This window comes from Pholcus phalangioides, unplaced genomic scaffold (genome assembly GCF_987345545.1).
Source record: "Pholcus phalangioides strain wild (caught in Gottingen) unplaced genomic scaffold, Ppha-v1.0 ptg000021l_1, whole genome shotgun sequence".
NCBI lineage: Eukaryota > Metazoa > Arthropoda > Arachnida > Araneae > Pholcidae > Pholcus > Pholcus phalangioides.
Window position 1 is genome coordinate 9,221,460 of NW_028301614.1, and position 24,535 is coordinate 9,245,994.

The window sequence follows — 24,535 nt, forward strand, 5'->3', positions numbered from 1 at the left end:
AAATACATTTACGGGGTCTTTAAAACGTTTCTGGGATTTGACTTTGGCGTGAAATTCATTTTATACACACATGGGCAGTATGCAATATATTAAAATACATGGGCGTCGAAATATAGCAACTCAAGAGAATAATTCAGAAAAATATATAAACTAAAATATATAAACTATATAAAGGTATATAGTACATAGACCATAAAAATATGGATGTCAATGATTCAAGTACGGATAGCTTCTCGATTACTCCCACCAAGCTTATACTTCCCTTTAAAAGGTGTCAATTAATTATCATTTCGCCTTTAAAGTATCTCTTTCTAAATTTCTATGAAATGGGGGAGTGATACTTAATTCTGAATCAAAAAACCATAACTCCTTTTAGGTTGGACATCCACGATTACTATTTATATCTGTGGAAATGTTTCTATGCGTAACTGATTAATATTTAAAAAAAAAAATTCTGTGCCATCAAAAAAAAAACTATCCCATTGTGTATGCATGAATGCATGGTAGGCCTGATTCCCCTATCACAAAATGGGACATTCGGGCAGGCTCCCATAGTTTAGAGATCCTCTCTTTAAAATTAAACAGCATAAACTCTGATATTTTTATGACCCCCTTTAATTACAGGGAATTCTTTAGGATTCACGTCACTCAGGGCCGCCTCTAATCGATGTGGGGTCCTGTATATGCCTAAAATGACCATGATAATTCTACCACCTTCGATATACTGAACGTATAAGGCTGTGGAAATGTTTCTTCAGAAATGATGCCTGGAAAGACATCGATGAAAAGGTGCATCATGTCTAGTCATTCAAAAATATTTTCAATATTGGAATTAGCATTTGAATCTGCTCTCTCATAAACATTTGATTCCTTCAAAATGACAATCCCCTTCTGCTTGAAGTTGAATACGATTTGGTGGACAGATGGTATTTGAAGCCTGTTGAAACCCCAAGCTGAAGTGCTAAACACCCTGCTGCCATTTTTACTATGAAGCCGAAATTGAGAGCCGAATCGATTTTCCATAGAGATTTTTTTTTGTTGGTAATTTGTTATTTTACGACGTCAAATATCTGCAGGGGGAGCTTTTGTTACGTTAATTTCCATGAGAAATCAGCAGCTAAACTGAGGCATACGGCCGTGGTATTTATATTCCTTTCGGAGTAAATTTGTTTGCGTTCGCCCGTTCATCCTCCAACGTGTGCGCATATTTCCCCAGTCTAGTCGTGCGTGTTGCCTAAAAATTAGAATATGCATTACCAAAAAAAGGGAATCAAACACACACACACATACGAAGTTAGGAGGCAGCAGGAAGAGAAGAGGGCATGATTATGATGTAGGTCTTGTAAAATTAATGATGATACGACCCTTTTTTGTCATTATTCGCGGCTCCGTAAAATCACAGCAGCCTCGGGGCTCTTTCCTGACAAAAAATAAAAAAGGGTTGCGCTTTATCAAGTAAAAATAGGATGAAAAAATTGTATATGAATAGAGGTAAAGTTTTCTTTAGCATATGAATACAACCGCTTTTGTTTAAGCATTCATAACATTCTTCTTTATGCAAACAGCCACAGGAATGGGAGCGAATATGATGAGGCTCATGAGTCTGTGTGTGTGTATGAGGAAAAATCATACTCTGTAATAATGACGGTGTGACTCACTCATTCGGCTCCCCGTGTATGATGAAGTCGTGCATTTTTCCACGTTTCCCCTTGATCTCGTGAGGGAAAACTATGGATAATTCAGTAGAAAAAGGAGGGTTTTGTGCACGGCTGTGCTTGTAGCAGGGTTAGAGGAGAAAAAAAATATCAAGGGGGAGGTAGCGTTTTATGCTCGAGCGCTTCATTGCCATTGTCTGTCCTTCTCCCATCTAATCGAGAGTTCATGCGGCAGAAATAACGCTATCGGTCTTATATTTCAAAAACACCCGCTAGGTGCTATGTTTCACCCTCTATGCTACTAACATCCAGCCCTTGATTCTACACACCCCCTTCTTTTCTTGCAGGTTGGATGTTCATGAAGGTTTTTAGGGAAAAACCCTCCTCCTGACGCTAATTTCAAAATGCGCTCTGCGCCTTTGATACTGGAGATGCCTGATAACATGATTGTCACGTCTTTCGAAAAACTTTATGGTTCAATTATTACTTACCCGCTACCTCCTCGGTGACTGAGGGTTTTGTTCAATTACGATATTGCCGATGTTCACTGATTTTTATCTCTTTTTTTTTTCCTTGGTTCGTTAATACTGACCGTTGTTCTGGAATTCTGAGCAGGGTTTCTCTCCCGGTGTACATGCCATTAATAAACGTCGTCTTTCAACGTTCAGTGGCGTATACGACGACACCAACAAAGAAATAAAAAAAATGATTGTGACCCCCCCCCCCCAACCCTCTATTTTTCCTTTGGTTGGTTGTCGAATGGCTCTCGTCCTCGTACATTCATCACTGGCTGAACTAATTAATTGATGAGTTATTAATTGGTCATTCGTGAGGAATTTGTTGTTGCCAGTGAATATTTCACGGGTTTTTGATTAATTATCATCACGGGGGATTTACGCTTTTTTTCACCCTTATTATTATCGCAGCGTTTGACGCTCTACTTGTCTCTCGGGGGAGGAAAGCCGATTGTGTGATCGTGATTTGCTCTCCTGATTTTTTTACTGTAAATTGAATCACTTTAATTTAAAATAGTATAGAATAAACTTCAGAAATTTTCTACCGCAATTGTCCTGGAACATCACTATTCCGGTAACTTTGCCATGTATTCGAGAGAGAGAGAGAGATGGAAATACAGTCGAATCCCGTTTTAACGAATACCGTTATAGCGAAAATCTCGTTTTAACGAATACCATTATAGCGAAAATACCGTTTTAACGAATACCGTTATAGCGAAAATCTCGTTTTAATGAATACCATTATAGCGGAAATCTCGTTTCAACGAACACTTTTCTAAGCCCTCAGATAAGTGTACATAGGAACAATGCAAAAGTCTGGAATTCCATCATAACAACATTTTTTTCATAACGAAGTGATTTCTCCGATCTCTTGGAGTTCGTTATATCGGGATTCGACTGTAGTGAATATGATATTTTTTCAAGAACCGATTAGTCAGCATTCGTGTGAATGAGTGAATTTTCAGTTATTTTGTGTTGCGGTCACCTCTGTATCTTAATTCATATGGAGCATAGAGTGACTTCTACTTAACCGTGCATGCACCGCGGCGCATTGCTCTGTGGAATTTCTAACGAAACGGTACATACAGAAACGTGTTGAGTATGTGTGCATGCATGTGCGTGTGTGTGTGTGCACTCGTGCCCTAACGTATTTATGTTGTCAGAATTGTGCTTGTTTCGTGTTCTTTAGCTGGTGCAGCCACTTGTGTTTCTGAAGGAGAAGGTGGTAAATGCTTCAATTTTTCTGTCATTAAGTTTCGGGTTGAAAGTCTCCCTGTTCTCTGCAGATGGACTTTTCCAAATGAGAGACCGGTACGCAATAGCGCTTCGAAGTTGGAAAACCACGGACAACCAATAATTTTTTTTTCTTCAGATATATTATGCCTTTTCATAAAGGTGGCAAAGCTCCCCGAACAATAAGTGCCGAATATGGCACACCTCTCTGAGTTCATACATGAAAAATTGATATCATAATATATCACAAGAAATAAAAATATTTAAACAAAAACAAATGAGAAAGATTACAAGAGTTAATGAACAGAACAATCAGTGGACCACCACTGCGCCACCAACGTTATTCGGACCTGAATGCTCACGATATGAAACCAGCACCATGCCCACACCTCGTTGGTGGCGTAGTTGTGATCGGCTGAAGTTAGTTTTCAGCGGTTTCCAAATTTGAGGTGGGAATGCGATCACTTAAGTGGACCGCGACACATTTCCAGAACGCTTAAACGATCCATTTCACATTTAGAGATCTCTTGAGGGGCATATGGAACAGCTGTAGAGCACTTAAGCGGCTCCCCTTCCCTCCCGGTGCAGTTCAACATCACTCAAGTTACCCGCGGCACATTTCAAGATAAAAATTCCGGATAACTTGAGTGACACGCGGCACAGTTCCAGAGCACTTAAGCGATCCGCGATACATTTCTAGAGCACTTTAGCGGCACGTACACATTTCCAGATCACTTGAGGGATCTGCGGAACATTTAGATCACTAAAGTGGCTTTGTAGAGGACTTATCAATAGGTAGAATGTTAATTCAGGTGCCCACAAACTAGGGAAAGATTTTTCTCGTTTTTTGGCACACCGGTTAAGATGTCATTAAGGTAAGAATAACTCATTATTTTTACAAATGGTAGTGATGACTTAAGCATCACTCATCCCCCCCCCCATGGTCATCAGAAGTCCTCAAATCTGAAACCCCTCCCCCTCCCCCTATAGATGCTGACGTAATACTTGAATGAACCCAATGTGAAAATTGAGATATTTGCCATTTTCTTTTGGAAGAGAGGCGTGACCGATATGGAAACAAACTTCACGTTAGCTACACAACATATGCACGCACATTTTCTAGCCCCGCACATTTTTCGATCACCTGCTTGTATCTACCTCTGCATTGAGACAAATCGGCGGACCATATCTGGTTAGGAGAAAGGGGCAACGTGCTCACTCGGAACCACCTATGGTACCAGTGGGAAAAGAAACACCCATGATTCTAACAACATAAGCACGTTAGGGACACACATGCACTCACAATATGCATTCCGTCATGCACCAATGTACCGATATATACCGGTATGTACCAATTCGATAGAAATTTCTTAGAGGATTTTTTACGAGGTGCATGTACCGTTAAGTAGAAGCATCATTAGTCCTCCGGGATAGATTATAATCATTTGTACGTGTCTAGATCAAGCATTTCTTGCGAAAGAGAGGCAGCGATATATTATAAAAATCAAAAGTGTTATTCTTTGAACATGAAATAATTACGTTCAGAAAATTAAAAACCGAGAATATATGCGATAAGTTTCGTTACAACTTTGATCCCCGGAGCTTCGTAAAGCTTGAAATGAAACCGAATTTTATAGTAACGGGATTTTAAGCTTCCAATCTTTTCTTAGTAGATCTGCTGCACAATATCTCAAAGATTTCAACGAGTTGAGATACCACAATAAATGACTAACTTGTGACTTGAAAATATATTGAGCCTCCCGTAAAGACAGGAGTTGGTTGCATGTGAAGTGAAATATACGACAGCATTTCCAGCTCATATCTTGCACATTGCGATATTATTTATTTCTTAGACCAAGGTATCATGATATCCCGTGGCTTCGTTTCTTGACTCGTCGTGTCGTGTTGTTCGGAGGAGAGGGTTTCACTGCTCAACACCCCGGCAGTGTTATTCTTTTACTCTATTTTACCTAGTGGAAAATCTTTACATTTAAGAGATGCGCAAACACTTAACTTGATGGGTTAGGCGAATATCCCTAGAGGATATCTCAGTTCTCTACTTATCCTGGGGGCCCTCGCCGATGTTTTGGAGCACAGGAGAGAGAGAGAGAGAGAGAGAAAAGAGAATCAAGGGTTGAAAGGGGGGTTGTGGCGGCTTTACTGCAATTTTAATTCCAGCGAAATTTCGTCTGGGAGTTTATTTCGCCTCTAACTTTCGGTAGGAGGGCTTTAGATGGCTTTGCAAAGAAGGATATTCGAGAAAAATCTTTTGGGTCGTCGACTAGGGAGTCATTGCCGATGTTGGTACGTCTATCTTCCTTTCTCGAGCTCACGCCTACCTACCTACCATCCGATGCCTTTTCTGAGTTTTATTTTTCGAGGATAACGAGGAAGTCATTGTTTTGTGACGACGGCTGCGGTTTCCTCTCTTTCCCTCTCGACGGCATTTCAATTTCTCTTTAACCGAAAATCTTGACTTTTCCGAAGGAAATGATTTGCTTCGAAACTTCACGAAGGGGTTATGGCAACACGACGTGTGCAATTTTTTCTACATTTCCTCTTCTCAAAAAAATAAAAATAAAAACATACCGCAGGTTTCTGTGATTTTTCGAAAAGATATTTTCCTGATTTTGTTGTACTACTTTTATTTCATGAAATGTCTTTCTTCGTTTGATATTTCATTTTGTAAAAGATGGCAGTTAATAATTTTTTGTGGTTGATACATACGAAGTTTTTTTTTATTCAATTACACATACAAAGGTCCCAACAGGCAAAATGTCCAATGAGCTGGCTGAAAAGAGATGCCCATGAAAAATATGGATGTCAAACATGTCTAAAATACAGCAACTCAAAATAAGAGCAATTTCACGAAAAAAAATGTCCAATGCCCATAATAGAAAATGAAATCTCCCCTATATCATTTATAAAACTTCACAAATTCAAAATTATATCAGGAGTTTCTGATTTTTGTGGTGTTTTAGGTCACATAACACATACACACGCAAGTGAGCCAAGCTATTCGTCCGCTCTTAATGTCACTCAAAATGCAAGTGAAATAAGTTATTAAAAAATAACTATTTATGTTATTTTAAAATTGCTTGTTAGGCCGCATCGCATGATAGCTGTTCAGCTGTTCTGGATTGCATACCAACCGTGAGTTGGGATACCCCTGACTTGAAGGGAATGAAGTGAAGTCATTTAAAAAGAAACGACTATTGCATTACCGCCACGTATCCACTAGACTCAATGCAAGGAGATTTCACATGTATAACCATAAAAGAAAAAAATTGTCTTCAACTATAAAGAAAATGTTTTCATAATTTGTATTCATTCAATCCAATATATTTTTTCCATTACGTTAGCTTTCTCCAGTAAGAGCATCTTAGAACATTAAATGACATTTGTGAACGTTTTTCCAATTATCATCGATTATTTTTTTCTATCTATGTTGTTTGAAGTCTCGCTGATAGTTGAATCAATATTTTTCCGTAGAAATCACATGGAAAATGTGCTACAGTGCATCAAATCACCATAAGTAAAAAAATCTTAGTTAGCTATAACTTTGCTGTCAATTTTCTGAATAAAACTTATTTCAATTAATTATTTTTTATTTTGCCACCTGGTAGTCAGCGGTTATGATTTCCGTTTGATTCTGGTTTCAAATCCGTAACGTATGACGAGATGAAGATATTTCAGTCCCCCCCCCCCCCGTAGTAACCAGCTCTAAATTGTAATTCTCCCCAACCCCGTGCAATAGGCACTGGAAGAGAAAATTATGATGTTTTAACAGCTACATTAAGTTTAAATATTCTTAGCAAAAACATTTATAAATTAAAAAAAATTATAATCATTTTCTATGGAATTTTTTGTGCCTTGAAGAAAGAATATAATGTTATATATTACGCGTGATAGGACGTTCAATAATTACTGGTCCCTGTGTCGTTGTTTTCGCGGCTTCAATAGTGTATCAGCAGAGAAACCAACTTCGAGAAAAGGCTTTTCTCTCTCTCTATACATATATATAAGCTTATTTATTTTCTTATTGTAATTCAATATAATGTGTAATTAAGTTTATTTGTGTTGAATTCTCTAATTATTTATTCGTCTTCTTATATCCCGCAGCAAGTCCAGATCAATGATGATTTTTGCGGCATGGATGTGAATACACCGCTGGGTGGAAGTATGCCCATCGAGGCTACACCAGTCCTCACTTACTCCGGCCTCCTTCTGACCTCTGTTGCTGCCACGTCTACCCATGATTATACTGTGGCATTTATGGGCACTGCCACTGGTCATCTCAAAAAAGTGAGTCTTATTTATTAGCATGATACTTTTTTTTTTTCAATTTCAATTAAATTATCGAATTAATTGGATCACCCTGTGAAAGAAATGAGGTGGATTCAAATTTTCTCAACTTACTTTTTTCCCCGTCCCCGGATCTTTTCATTGCATAAAATTCGATGCTTTTGTTCGAAGTACCTTAAGAATTTTCTATTTTAAGTAGTAGGGTTGTCGTTTCTGTAGGTTGGTCGAGTGGGAGGCCACAGAGTTGATAGCTTTTTACCATTGATAAATACACCCACTTAATTTTCCCCCTTTTATATATTTATATAAATAAAAAGCCCCCGCTTGAGTTAGAATCAGTTCTCTTTCATTGACTTTGATTGGGTTGAAACACGCTCCTGTTGAGGGCTGAATAAAAAAAAAACTTTTGGAGCCACTTTTAATGCAGTTTTTCGATTGCCTTCAGGCAGGGCTTTTTTTTTTCTCCACAAAATCACGTTTTCTCCCTTTTTTTCGTATCTCTTAATTAGATGCAGAGCCACGCTGTCTGCGTTTGTCGTGTGTGATGTGGCCTCTTGAAAATCCCTTTTCATTTCTCCCTCCAAGCATAGAAATCTCTTCCTCTTCCCCAATCTCCTTTTGTTCAACGCAGGCTTGTGTTCGATGTCAGGCAGTAGAAATATAAAAAGAAAAATATATAGAAAAATGCTTTTTTCCACGTTATCCCTATCTTTCATTCATCCCCACATTTTTTTTTTCTCTCGAAGGGTTGGGGGTAGAACCAGAGACTTCTAGCGTCATTCTTTCAGCCGCCATCTTTCCTTTCCAGCCTACCAGAAACACTCGATGCTTTTGTGATTGACGAGAGCGCATTGGCCTTTTCGCCATGGTCCGTTTCCCTTTGCCAAGGGATTTTTTTTCCTTATTTTTACCCTCTTTCGTATATACTTTCGATTTTTTTTTTATACATATACAATTCAAGTACTATAGATTCGTACTCCCTTCTATCTACACTTTATACATGTCCTGTCGATAAATAAGTAAATAAATAAATGTATATATCTTGAAGAATTTCCTTCTATTTTTCACCCTCTGACGCGACTTTGCCTTTTCCCTTTTGATTTTCTTTTATTCGAGCTGTTGCCAGATTTAAAGTAGAATAGATTTTTCTTATTTTCAATTTTTTTTCTGACGTTTTGAAGAAATTTAAATCCTCACTCGATGGCTATATTGGTAATGAAACCTTTTTACCCGTGCTGATATTTCCGACCTCTTCCGGAAATTATGGTAAATGTTATAATTCCGGTTATATATATTTAATCCATAATAACCAACCATTTTGGTAAGTTTGATAAATTTACCTCTTCTCTCTTTCGTATATCAATATTACCGGTGATTATGTATATGACGCAAGCATTATTGGTAAACCTGATGAATATGGTACTAAATAAATCACATTTGCCTAGTTATTATGCAATTTCGTATAAGTAAACAAGATGAATAGGTCCCATTGCCGTGATAAGTTTTATTATTTAGATGATTGTACTTGTGTGTCACCAGAGCCTGTACTGGCTATAATTATCTCTCATTTTTCCGAACATCCCAGAAATAATTCCTGTAATTAACTTATGTTTGACGAATTTTGAAGTCGGATCTCGATATAACGAACTCTTATTTAACAAATTTTACGAGTTTTCCCGATACAACTAACTTTTATCAAACAAGTTCTTCAATTTAACGAATTTTTAATCATGAAATCACGCTTTAAAGCTATAAATCATGAAATTCCTTATGGTTTCCTAGTATTCCCAGTTATAGGAGTTCGTTATGTCTGGGTCCGACTATATTTACCGAACATACCAGAATTATCCAAATTTAGGAAATTTTTTCGCATTTATCAAATCTACCAATTACACTAGGATATTATGCATAACCACCGGTAAAAGCGATAAATTTTAAATATTTATCAAATTTACAAGGTAAGCTTGGCTTATTATGTGTAATCGCTAGTAAAAGTAATCTTTTTTTTTAGTATTTATCAAATTTACCAATGGCGTCTGGGTATTATGCATAATCGCCGATAAAAATGATAAATTCATAAAACTTACCAGGACAACTAGCAACTATACATATTAACCGGCTATATCCCATTTACCGTAGCATATATATATCTGCGAGAATTTCGTTCGATTTTTACCGTCTGACGTGACTGCGCCACTTTTCCTTCTGAAATTTTTCCTTTTATTCCAGCTGTTGCCAGATTCGAAGCAGCATATTTTTTTTTCTTGCTTTCTTTGACGTCTTGAATAAAATTTAAGTCCTTACGCGATGGCTATATCGATAATAAGACTTACGCTGGTATTTGTCCACCTCTTCGAAAGAAAGAGCGTGGTCTCTCCTCCAATTTCTTTTTACTCGAAATGTGACTCATGTTCAAGCAGCACGTCACGTGCTGTTAAAAAATAAATAAATAAATAAAACTGATCTGTGCATTATCATGTGTGATCGGTTCAGACAAGGATCGTTATAGTCGTTCGTCCCTTGAGAGAAAACGAGAAGTGAATGTTGGTCTGGAAAAGATAAGAATGCCCAACGGATACCAGTGATACGTCGTATAACACACGGAAGGGTTCACAGGTTCAATATATTCAAAGACAGGGCAGAAATAAAGGGAGGATATCGTTTACTCATTCCCCACAGGGAATTTGAACCCCTTTTCCTCTCCTCAATTTTTCAATCTTTCTGAATGATTTAATTCATTCCGAAATGCAATAACGATTCCGCTTTCAAATTTCTGCCATCGGCATCAGATATGAAATGAACCAGGTCTTTTCGGATTGGCCATGTTAAAAACAAGTTCATGACTTGGATTCAAATCAGGAAAAAGCATTCTTTCAATATGGTATATACTTAGATGTGCGAATACTAATATTTTTCGGTACATCACCTTTTAATCAAATTAGGTTATTTTGAAAAGTGCATTAGTACTCTTACAATAGGTAATGATCTCTGGGTATTCGGTGTAAACAGAAAGGCTTGACAAATCGGATTGGGAAACAGTTTAGGCTTCAGGCAAATTTCTCAGTGGCCAACTCGGTGGCTTTTTCCCCAAGGAAAAAAGTCATAAATAATGGGTTTTTTCGACTTTTCCAAGACTTGATGACCATTGTCCATGCCGGAAAATAGATCATTATAAAATCAGAAAATTATGGCATGCTTAGATTTTTATTTGGCAATCAAATACAGAAAATTTTAGGTGCCAATGTCGATTTAATATTCGCCATGGTGACCTGACGCCTGGGATTTGTTCTGGTAATCTGTACTCGTGAAGAACTTATGATTGAAATTTATTCTATGAAATTCATTGAACGTTTTCTATTCAGTATCTAATAATTTGATGACAATCAGTGGTTAATTACTATTACACTATCATCCCAATTATCCGAGCCTTGATTAGCCGAGTTTTGGGTTATCCGAGGTACTTTTCATAAATTAATTTAAAAATCAGGTTGAGAGTAAAATGACTTGCAAAATGCTTAGCGTCAAGAAAAATTTGTTCACAGAGTGCCGCAGCGTGTAAAAGAACTCATGGTTATGAAGGTTAGACGAGTGGTTTTTTAGAATGGACGATATCGCCCTTTGGGATAAAAAATCATGGGGACGGTGGAAGTCACAGGTACATTATGAGAACTTGTAAATTGGTCAAGCCGGGGGCGATAATTCTTTTCTGCTGTTGATTGTCGATTACAAAAATTAATTTTTACATCTTTGACTAAATAAACTTCGAAAGTCTATTGCTTGCGAGCACCTTGGTGCTCCCTGGAGTAGTCAAGAGTGCTCAATGACAAAAGACATTAAAAGACTATTTTTCAAAGCACCATGTGCTACTCCTCGAAGTTTTGTAAACTGTAAAAACGTTGCAGTATTTCATATAACTTTACGCACATATTCATTCCATTGTTTTAATATACTATACAGTAGTTAAAAATAACTTTTGTGTAAACGCAATTTTCTCATTTATGGCATATTTATTACGTTCAACGGCAAAATTCTGTCAGGTCCGGTTTATTATCAGATATTATCAGAGGTAGGCTCTTTCTACATTAGCTCTGATAATTAATCAAGTCCTTCTGTTCTTTAATCAGAGCTTCAGCTGATCAACGAAACAAAACCCTTGTGATCGTGATTAAAACCGTACATATTATAATCTCTAGTGTATATATATTATTGCAGAATATGAATATACGAAATAACTAAATAACTAATTGGGATTATATTATACTCATTTCTTTTTTACTACATAAGATATAATGAAATTCCTGTTATCAACCAAACATCTCCGATTCGACGGGGATTTACCTCGGGTATGTAATTACCTAATAAACGAGGAACACACAGTTTTGTTTACTGATTAGGTGACTAGTTAGTGAAGGGTATATGCATAGGTTTTGAATAAAGTGAGTATAATTACGTTATTTCTCCTTTTTTACCTTAACCCCAGCGCATTAAAATAGCGTGACAGTTTGAATAGACCAAAGTTATTGTTCTTCTTCACGCAAAGCGTGATTTGAAAAATGGAAAGCAAAAATTTTTAAACGCATTGAAGGGACCTGAACAGCCATTGGGAACGTCCATATCCGTACCACTCGGTAAAGGGAAACACGGTTATTATGAAAATATAAATAAGTAGATGAGGATAGGCGATGATCAAGTAGAAAAGGGAAAAAAAATATTTCGCAGAGAAATAATTTTGAAAAAAATGGACCCTATATATTTTGTTTTACACGCAATCCTTAGTGACTCGCTCGTGAAAAACGAAGAGTGGAGAAAAAAATTCTTAAAATTGTGCAAAAATTTTTTCTTAAAGTTATTTCCAGAATAATTACATATAAAAAAGGAATGTAGCTTATTCTTGGAAACAGAGGAAAGTTTCTGCTAGTTTTTTCTACATATTTTCTATTTTTTTACTTGAGGGTATGATTTTATTTGGAGAGGACGTTGGCAAAAAAAGAGAAGAGATCCGGAAAGAATCTGAGATATTAATTATTCTTTTTCACTCGCATTTTTTTCCCCTTCACTCACCAAAAAAAAGAAGAAGAAAAGCTCGGCTCTTATGCATGGAATACGGTACCATCAACCTTTTTCTTTTTATTTTATTATTATAATAGAAAAAAAAATTGTGCTTAGAAAGCCACATCTGTTGTGTTCTTTCAAGTATAAAATGCAATTGTAGCAGCTTGTGCAATTTTCCCTCCATTTCTTTTTTTTTTTTTTCTCTTAACTTTGCCTTCTATTTTTGAAATTATCCTTTTTTTTATTCGTTCCAATCTTTTTTTTTCAATATTTTAATCGGATTAGAAAAACCCCTGACTTAACGGATCAGCGAGGTTAGAGCTGAGCATGGTTATTAAATGATCAGTCCAAGTATAAAAAAAACGCTCTGAAGGGAAAAAAAATCTGTATTTCATAAAGATTATATGGATTTTTTTTTTTCTGGAAAAGGCCATCTTAAAGTTGCTGCTGATGTTGATCATTGTTCACTTAGCAATGAAGTGTCTTAATTTCATCTTTTTATGTAAGAAATTTTTTTCCTATTATTATTAATTCTCTAAGGGGGGTTTTTATTTCCCCCATACATTTTTTTTTCCTTTTACATATTAAAGGTATATTGGATAACTTTTCTCCTTAACGTGTTTCACGCTCCGTTGATAGCATTGTTCAAGAACTTGTCAATTATGACCTCTTTAACCGATTAGTACGTTAATTAATGTTAATTTACGCCTTTTTTGCCTTTTCTGATGAATGTTTTTCAAGTATTTCTCATTTGTTCTTGGTCTTTAGAAGGATTCAGAGAAGTGAGAAGTGGCGTTTATATATCCAACGTAGACATCATGATTTTTGTAATTTTTTGCTTGAAAGACTTCGTTATGAAGAAATTTATGTGATCTCGATGAGTTTTTTTTTTTTAATGCGAATCTTTCATTCAGTGTAATTTTTTCCCCCCTTTCCAAAGTTTTTTGCCTTGCAACCCTCTTGAGTTCGAAGCATTTTCCCTCCAATAGAAATGCTTAATAAGAAATGCGAAAACAAGCATTTTTCATACCATATTTATCAATTTATATATAAAAATGTATAAAATGACATTTGTGCAATTCAAGCAACAAAAAATAAAAAAAATATATTCATTATAATAAGGAGTTGCTCGAAGATCACGTGGTACTGAAGTCATTAGCTTCAGACGTACTAATGTAGAAATAGCGAATTAACCATAACCCGTCCAATATCAAGAGTGCTATGTGCAACAAAATAAATCTTGTTAACACTCAATTTAGAAGTGATTTACAATTTCTGGATTAACGTAGAAAATTTCTGTATTGAAACTAATTACGGGAGTATTCGATTTTATTTTATAAAAAAATGAAAGTAAACAATATAAGTCATATATAGTATATATATATATATATATATATATATATATCCCGTACTTTTCCCAGCCATTCTCCCATTTCCTATTGAAAAAAGGTTTTTATTTCATTCAAAATCACTAAATGTCATGTTAAACTTTTATAGCATAGTGCGTTCCAACCTGGATGAAAATATTTCAAGAGCTGATGAAATAACATGGAAAAGCTTTTATTGAAAATGAGTTCGAAATCACCAATGACTGGAGTATATGGCTCTGAGAACTATTGATTTATAGAGGGAGCGGACTATATGCCACATTCTTATCCTTACGAAACGATTGGTCTGATGTTTCGACCGGTTCATAAAATCAATTAAAGTTCAATTTCCGTCTTTAGGACTAAAAAAGATCTGGAATGTTAAGTATGAAGCGATAGTACAATCTCTTAACCATCTACAAGTCGAATTCAGATTGATTTTCATTAATATTTCTCATTATTTCCTCTTATGGTGTTTTAGTTTAGCGATATGAACCGAGAGATTCATGGTAAAAAAATTTTACTGTATCTCTTTCAACTATCAACGTAAAACATAAAATGCATACCGTTGGGACCTGCTATAACGAACTCCGATTTACCGATTTTTTTTAAAAATTCCTTGTGTATATTAGTGCTAATCTAGTCCACGATGCAACTATTTTTCCCAATTTAACATAAATGTCAGTTCTGTCTTATTCGTTTAATCAGGGTTCGAATCCATTTATCTTCTCCCTTCAAAATATGGGGTTTTATACTACAAATAAATGTATTTTTCTAAAAATCCCTTATTTTATACTCGTGCTATAAATGTACTATTTTTCTGATTGCTGAAGCGAATGAATTCCTTTTTTCCAAATTAGATGAGAATTTCTCTCTCTCCAGGGGGAAAAATACAATACTTTAATAAAGAAAAGATATTTATTAAAAACTAGCAATACCGATTTTCTCAGGAACAGTAGGTCATAAAAAAAGGGTGATTGTTAGATTGGCAAATTGAGAATTTTGAACACGTCTTCGAAAACTATAAAAATTTCTTAAATTGGCATATGAGCACACTATCCTTGTGGATACTAGAAAAGAATCATCAGAAGTATTAACTACTAGAAAAGAGTACAAATATTGAGGTAGATGTCGCACTAATAGATTGTACTGCGTTGCTTAGTTCCCATATGAGATATCATGCATGCAAAGTTGAACATCCAACACTACCAAATTCAATAATCTTTACGTTGGAATCGGACCATAACGCTTCCTGAAATAAAACCGTCTAATATTTACTTTACAAAAGGTGAAGGTACACTTCACCATAGCACCAGAGAGGTCAAAAAAATATTTCGCTTGGGTTGCAAGAAACTCAAACGATCATCCGGGTTGGCCAAAACTACAGATACCGAGCTTTTTAGACAAATCCGACGGTTCGCAACCCGGGAATTATCGAGTGGTCCAGCAAAAATTAAATAAAATTATGATATAAATGACTAACATATTGCAAAATTTTCCATCTCTTCTGCGTTGTACCCTCCGGAAAGATGGGGGCTACCTGCTTTATCATATCCTTGACTTTCCCCGACAAGAAATTCAAAAATTTCCCTGATCAAAACTTCTTTAAAAAAAATGTAATTCAAAATCTTGACCTCCCAATTGTTTCTAAAATTTCAGTTTTGCCTGTAACTTTTATCAATATTTGCATATTTTCCCGACTTTTATGAAATATTTCACATTTTCTTCTGACTCCGTGACCAAAAGTCCTAAAAACAGGAATACTGTAAAAATCAAAACCTTAATCTTCTAAATATTACTCAATTTTCAGTTTTTCCTTTGACAGAATTTTTCTCTGGACTATCAAATATTTGAATATTTTCTTGACTTTTCCAAAATATTTTATATTAATCTTGCCTATTCTTGACTGTTTTTCATTTCCCTGACTTTCCCTGATCGAAAGTACTGAAAAAAAGTACTAATTCACAAAAACTTTCATTAAATATATATATATTTCAAATATTTTATATTTCTCCCTGACTTTCCCCTAAACACTTTACGTTTCCCTGCTGATCAAATTTCCTGAAAGAATAGAAAATATTCAAAACTTTGGTATCCTCTGAGTTTTTTCCAATTTCCAGTTTCTCCCTTCACAGAATGTTTTCCCTGAACTTTATCAAATATTTGCACATATTTCTCTGACCATTTTTCGTTTCTATGACTTTCCAGGTCACTAGCAACTCTGCAAAATATTCTTTTTTTTCCGAATAAAATATTTCTTTAAAAAACGACAAGAAATTTTCTGATTAACGTAAGAAAATTCGATCATTCTTCCACTTTCATATCTATCGAACGGAAGAGTGGATTTGTCGATACCTAGATCAGATTACAGAATATGCTCGAACTCTTCCGAGAGAGGGACTTCGTTTAATGAACCCGAATATTGTAGATCGCCCGACGTTATAACGCTGCCATCTTCGATCCGTTTTATTAGAGGAATCTTCTTATAATAACAGAAGAAAAAAAAACCCAAAGGAAAAACTATTACTAAGTTACAGTCATTTTATCCGATTTATTCCTATCTTGTGTTTATTATTTTCCCTCAGTATAATCTAGTTTTCACCCTAGATGATAGAGGGAAGAGAAAAAAAAATTCTCAGGAGTCATTCCAGGCCAAACATGTATTTTTCCTCAATTTTTTTTCCTTCAGGATTTCGGATAAGGATACATGTAAGACTTAGTAGGAAAACGGGGGTGAGAGTGGGGGGGGGGTGATGGTTCCAGGACGCATTTCGGGATAGTGAGGGTGAAGGGGAAAGAGAGGTAGAGAGAGAGAGTAAATTCGGCGCCACATCCTCTACAGTAAACGTAGGTAACCTAAAGGAACAATCGATGCGTACTAGGGTGGGTGATAGGAAAGTCCTGGAGTGAGAGAGAGACGGGCGATATCCCACCCTCCGCCCCCAACGCTTTCCGTTATCCTGTCCGCCCCCACTGTACCTCCCAACTGACTCTGGGCCCGGGGTGGAAGTGGAAAGGGACCGGGGAAAGGACACAACGATGGCGGAAGGCGCCCCCGGTGCAATAAAAGCAGCAGTCACGATTCCTGGATTCGTTCTATACTGCCTGGAAAAGAGGACGCTAAGGTTGGTGGGGGGGGGGGGCAAGTGTGATGGCAGCGTTTCACCGTCCGCGGTGCGCGTGCGCGGAGGTAAAAGTTCCCGAAATTTCCTGGCATGGAGCCAGTCACTTCTTACCTTTTCCACCGCCCTGGAAAACTCTCTGTACTCCAGGCCAAGTTCTCCTCGGTATTTCAACAACGAAGCCCCCCCCCCACTCCCTCCATTTGCCCACCTCGCATTCTACCCTACAGAGATGGAAATGGCGGCCGTTACGATTTTTGTGATGCCCTCTCTCTGCAAGTATCTCCCCCATTTTTGTAGGTAGAAAGTAAAAAAAAACAACAAAGCAACTTTACCATTAGATTGGAAGGGGAAAAAAAAATACTATTTATATACATATATGTACTATAATAATTTTTGCTTGCTTCACTTTTATAACATACCCGTTGCCACGGCAAAAAAAAAGTGAAAGGTGATGTTTTAGGAAGTATACGTAGCATTAGAAGAAAAAGAAAGAAGTGAGACTTTTATGGCCAAAAAGGAGACAGAAAAAGAATATTTTTTTCGTTATCTCGTCAGTGATACCCTAAATTTGACCTCGCACTTCTCCAACTACCGAAATACAGTCACTAGTAAAATTTTTGTTTTCTTTTCTCAAGTTATGGACCGAAGCCAAGTATTACATTGAATTTTTATTTTATGTACAGTCCTATCTTCGAATTGAGGGAACCGCCACCGGCAGATATCGTTCACTAAAAAAATATTTGGTAAATAGGATTGTTATTCATTTTTCTTTTCCTTCATCTTTCACGCACTGAAATGATCATTGGAATTTCAACAAAACGCTTCTCTACTACTCTATGCGGTACGATAAATATTTTGCAAAATGTTGTAGTAGACTTTATATATTTCTAAGGGTTAAATGCTGCTACCTATAGTGCAAGCGTGCTCTATGTTTAGGAGAGTTAGGAGCCACTTTATTGGCTTGAAAACGTGTCGCGTGTCACTTAAGTGATCTGTGAATGTGTCATGGGTGATGTGGAACTGAATCGGGGGTGACATACGTGCTCTGGAACTGTTCCGCAGGTCACTTAAGTAATCTGTAAATATGCTGCGGGTCACTTAATTGATCTGCAAGTGTGCCGGAGACACCGTAAGTGCGCTTTGACTGATCTGGAACTACGTCGCGGGTTACTCAAGTGATTTGTAAAAATGCCGTGAAATCCCTTGAGGGAATCTGGAACTATGTCATGGGTCACTCAAGTGCTTTACTCACTTGAGGTTAATTAATTGATCTGGGAATGTGCTGCGGGCTTTGATGTAAAACTGCACCGGTGGTATGAAAATGTTTTGTGGGTCCTTTAAGTGGTCTGGAAGTGTGTTGTGTTGAATGTGCTGCAGGTTTCTTCAGTGATCTGCAAATGTGCCGGTAAGTTAATTTTTGCAAAATTAGGTTTGAAGTCATGGGCTACATCACATGACTCCGAGACCCGCATTTGATCAACGGGCCATGAGGCTTACGCCTTTCTACAAGGAATTCAATGAAAAATCATGGGAAGTCAAAGTCATGGGAATACTATGGATTAAAAAAAGTGGAATTCTGAACCACAATAGGCATTCGAATAGGTGATACCAATTTTTTTAGCTAACGAAGATTTTATTTTCAATGCTTTTCTATCTCGTCTAACGAATATTTCAGTTGATGTGGATCCAACTTCGAGGCGCAAATGCGAGTCGATCTCCCCGTTAAAAAGTCTGGCCACAGGGAGCAACAAGCTTATAGTGATAAAATCTCCAATCATTACACTTTACTCATAGTTCGAAAAATTGATTGGAGATGGCAGCACCGCACGTAACAAGCACTACACAGAAACAAACTTCACATTAGGTCCACATCGCGTACGCGCACATTCCGACATGCACCAATTCGTTAGACATTCCGTAGACGTGTACAAGGTGTATGTACGGTTGAGTAATTGATCTGGATGCATGCGCCAACATAAAAAAGCCGCTTCGTAAGTTGAATTTTCACGCCAATCATCATCAGAATTGTTGTTACTCTAATTTCTCACTGCATTGTGAAAATTTTCACTCCTCCCAATATCTTCTACCGTAATATCGAATATCATCTACAAACTATATGTATGGAAAGAAAAGTTTCGAAATCACAGATGCGGATTATTCCTGCATTGATATAATGCTACAAAGATATGACAGAAACACGAAAGAGATTTTTTTTAGAGAAATCATCAGTTTCTCAAATATTTTCTGGAAGTAGAAGAGAAGAAAAAGATGAAAATACACCTCGGGGATCTTATTATTGTGATACTACACATTTATATAGTGAATATTTTTTTTTATCTCAAAAATATTTCCTAGAAAAGCTTTTCTTATGCAACGTTCATGCCAATAAGTATGTGAACAGATAAATGCATGGTTTGTTTGCATTTTTTTTAAGAGAAAGTAATTTGAAAATATCTATATTTTTTTTTACCGATGTGAGTACATATGTGATGCAATAATAACTTTGTTTACCTTAACATATTCACATATCGTGTCATTGTGAAAATATATACGGCAGTGTAACTGTAGTTTTTCGTATGCTCGGTATGGAATTTTCGTACCGTTATGCGTGAATATAGCGAGAATATTTCGACGATGGAATGGATTATCACTGTACAATACCTAAAATATTTGTTTGCGACATAATATTCACCCAGTTCTGTAAATTTTCTTCAAGTTTTCCTTTTATTATTGACTCGAAACAAAAAGTTTGCAATACATGCTTGCGCACAAGAATAAATTGGCAATATCTATGCCATGTTACTGAAGCAAAACTCACCTGAAATAAGTTTATCATTAGAAATAGTTTATACATTGTGATAAATGTCACACTGATAGATTATACATCAGATGTGGTCCTTGTCCAGAAAATTTCTTTACGCAGTTCACCGGCAAAGAATTCATTCACAACAGTTAGACTTTTAGTGAGTGATGAAATGAGCATGTGATTTACCTAGTTAATGAGTTTATGAGTAAGCATGTGAGCGAGTTAGAAAAAATTCCTCAATCAAAATACTTATTCGTTCACTCACTCACTCTTTCGGTCACTCCCTCGACCACTTTCTCTTGTTCATTCACTCCCCCGGTCGCACACTTGCTCAGTCAGCAACTCACTCGCTCAATCATTTGTTCAATTACTCGTGCGGAATTGCTGTCGGTGAATTTCCCTGCTAGTGATGTTTCTTGTAGTAAAGCAATTCCCTGTGGCCAAATAATATTACACGTGACTTCCGAATTCAAGAGTGTTTACTTTAAGAATTTGAATCTGGACATTACGCATCTTGAAGCATACTGTCTTATTTGTTATGAAGATGAAGCACCAATCTATCGCAAAACAAAGCTAGGACCATCAGTGCAGAATAGTTATATCATAATCATGATTTCTCGATGACTTGGGCATAGACATAGAGACAAATCGGATGATTAACATTCGAAGCATTGTCAACTCTCGTCAATTCACGAGAAAAATCGCAATGTTCCCCCACACTCATTCGTTTCCGATACGCTGTTTATCGATTCAATGTCGTATAACATGCTCCTGGTATTCGTTCAGTTCATTGATTGAAGTGGCTTCGGAAATTTCGTAACCCCATATGCCCATGCGTAAACTAATATCGTGGTCTAGCTTTCGGAGCCATAAATATTTGGTTGAGGAGATTTAATGTTCAAATTTGCCAAGACGCGCGCGACGTCATCTCCACAACGTCTCCGATCGCCGTCTACATATCGTTCAGAAAGCGTAAGCAGTATAAGCATCATGAACAGGATTCTCTCGTATAGGCCATCTACAGCAAACATTAATTCAGTCTACTGAACACACTGTACGCTGATTGGCCTGTTGTCAATGCTCGGATTGTCTGTGGCCATTATCCTACGAATATGCATGTACATATATGAGAGAGAGATGTCTGTCAGTCCATTTCCTCTACCCTCGTCTTCTCCCACATTGTTGTAATTGGTCCAGCTTGACTAATAATCGTGAACGCGTACAGCCAATCGTGGTTCAGGTGCATTAACCGAAGTGTAATTTGAAATGACATTGTCCAAGTGTGTAATGTCTGATTTTCGAGAGGAGGGGGAGGGGGGGAGTGACGATCCCTTAGTACAACCGCACTGATCCGCCAAGATGTAAAATAGACAGGAGGGGGATTGTCAGAAAGAGCTGATATTGCCTCGCTCTCTCTCACTGTACAATAATCCGAAATTGGGAGTGTACTTTCATGAATATTTAAAGCCATATATACATTCTCCTAGGAAGTAGCTGCTTCGTAAGACGGTGTTCTTGGATGGTGGCGAGGAAGATCAATAGAGAGTTCGATAGACCTCTAGATGCCATTGACGGCAGCTGCAGCATCGTATTTGACAAGGCTGCATTATACGTTTCGAACACAATATAGCTGAGGAGGGAAATTGGAGTCGAGAAATTCGGATTGTGTGTGTAGCTGTATATTTGCACTGTTGTAGAATGCAGTTCCCATGCTAAACTCGAATAGTTGTAATGATTCGGTGGTGAAATCGTACTCTGAAAACATACAAGAGATACGAGACATCTTATTGTGAGCGGTATCAATCAAGAACTGATCTCAGACATTTTTCCCTGGTATTTTATTATGATAAAAAATCTTGACCCTTTTATCGGAATTTGCGAGACATCTCGCTTCTTCTAAAGCTTTTTAGTTAGGCAAGGTATGGAATCATCTTTTTCCCAATCCCACGCTGTCTCTCTATCGCTTTTTATACCATATACATGCTATTACAAAAAATATTGTTCTGCCGGGTTGTGTAAGCTGTTGCAGTTTAGCCCATCTTTTTTGAAACACCCTCTAAAATAGCGTCCAAACCTAAATGATATCGGTTTTTTTTCCCTAAAACAAAAGTACTGATGCTATCGTTTGTAATTATTATTAATGACTCCGAACGCATGTCAAAACGCATTCTCCGAATATCTGTATCCTCATAGTCATTAGTTCCTTAATCTTTTAAGCGGCATTGACGAGATATCTCGCCTCCTGTAAAGCCTCCTATTTCAGCATTGAGGCAAGTTCAGATATTTTGTAGAGTTGATTTTTCTCGATGCGATAATTTTACCATATACCTTACACCTTGCTCCTGCTGAAAATCAGAAGAAAGCCTTTTTCATTAAGGAATATATGGCATTTAATGGTTCGTCTACTGTGCCGCTTAAAGGGTTAACAAAAAAGTTGTTATTAGTTGCTTCGTAGGCTTGCGAAAAATTGTTTTGGTAAGACAGGAATGCACGATATAATACGGTCGCCTCCGCTTAATCGGATATCAACGATTCCAGCATACAATATCCGATTGAGCGAGTTATCCGATAACGCGGGGAACAATCCAATCGCCATTTTGCAACGTCGGTATAGTTTGAATATTGAAAACTGATGAAGGATCAATATTAATTTTTCGAACAAATCAGACTTCCAAAAAATGAGATGAAAAATTATATTTAATTAAAATGATCCCAATATACGATTTTATTTTTATTAGGAACGTTAGTGCCCTCTATTGTCTTAACGAAGAACAAAAATAAAATAATTTAATATACTTATTGAAGGCAACTGAATACCTGAAAGCCAGTAAACTCTCAAATGTATTTTTCTTACCCTAATAAACATATTTTCTATTGATTACAAATGTTTCATTCACTAAAAACATTATGTGTATAGTGGTTGAAGTGTTTTAACAGTTGATGTGCGAAGCGTAATATTCGATTAAGCAGGGAGAAGTTGAAATTGTATTAAGCGGGGATATTTAGCGTTGTCTCTATGGGAGAAATTTTGATGCAGGAGGATTTTATCCGTTTTAGCGAGGCCGACTGTAATTCAGCGTCAACTTCAAATTCTACTGCGAGAGACTGCAACCATTATGTTCCGGATCTTTCTTTCAGACACTCTGATTCAGACTGCCAAGGACATTATCAAACTTTCTTCTACTTCTTTCGGGTTCTATCAAAAGCCATACGGAGAGCCTCCATTCATCTATTGCTTTACTGTCTCATGCAAATGTTTCTAAGGGGGAAAACGGAAGAATCAGAGGCACAAACACAAACGCATTTATATTATTATTATTATTTGCTTGCGCTAAATGGTGTATGCGTCCTCTTCTTCCCCCTCATAAGGAATTTATTGAATTTGTCTGTTCCTATTGTAGAAAGGAAATAATTGGGGCGCCGAAATGAATTTGGAAACCCAAAAGCAACGCTCGATTTTCCTTCCCTTCTCTGCTGGCTGCATTACTATTTCCACGCGACGTCTGCTGTTATTGAATTTTATTTGCTGAGCAATTGAATAATTATCCTTTCCGCCCTTTTAAGAGAATGGAGTTCTCCGTGGATCCTATTCTAACATATGAGTTTATATGGATTATTGTTATTTTTTTCCGTTTGCGCCCCTCCCCCCCTACCCAGTTCAAGTCGTCCACGATATTGTAACTTGATTACGTTTTTCCCCCTTCATATGCGATTTTCTGAAAGAAGAAAATATTTCCTATAATTTCATTCGAGGCGACTCCTCATACAACGTAGTTTACACGAAGATGAAGTAGTTGTTTTTGTATTAGTTTATCCAGTGATATATATATATATATATATAGGGGGTGTAACATATAGAAATCTTGCTCGTTGTGTGTCGTTATTATATTAGACATGGCTTTCCCTCTTGGAGAATCACCTTTAATTGAATTATGCTTTTGCTAGTATTGTCCCAGAGGGTATATGTGATCTTTGTTTCAGGATATCTAGCTGTCAATATGAAGCTCCGTTATTATGTTTCGCTACGACTGTCCGTTTAATACATGATAGCAGAATGCTATGCCTCAAAAATATTTGCCAAGGATCTTGATATATATATGGTGGGCGAAAAGTCTTGGACATATTTAAAAAATTAATAAAAGAATCAACCAAATTACATGAAAAGTATGATTTGCACTTATGAAGGTGTCGATTTTCTTTTTTTTTCGGGAAAAAAGTTTTAATATTTTGCTTACAGATGACGCTTTACTACGAATACCTCGACATAACATATAGAATGCGACACAAACAGTGCATATGCGTGTTTATTGCTAATACAGTGTTTATTGCGATTTGCGGTACGTTTGAATATGAGCACCTTATTACCCGTTTGGATGTCCGAGGTAGAAACACGTACAGCGTCATGTGCGAGCTAAATGTTGAACTTTTTTTTGACTCAAAAACAAAAAAATAGACGCCTTCATAAGAGCAAATTGCA

At 36.8% G+C, this 24,535-nt stretch overlaps 1 protein-coding gene across 2 annotated transcripts in view; it reads left to right on the top strand.

Annotated features, from left to right (window-relative positions):
• The window catches only part of LOC149070577 (plexin-A2-like), a 415,911-nt gene that overhangs the window by 268,469 nt on the left and 122,907 nt on the right, over window positions 1–24,535 (top strand). For both annotated transcript variants that reach the window (XM_089249177.1, XM_089249178.1), the window contains exon 3: window positions 7,526–7,708. In XM_089249177.1, coding sequence (XP_089105303.1) covers window positions 7,526–7,708 — 183 coding nt within the window. The remainder of the gene's footprint in view (window positions 1–7,525; window positions 7,709–24,535) is intronic.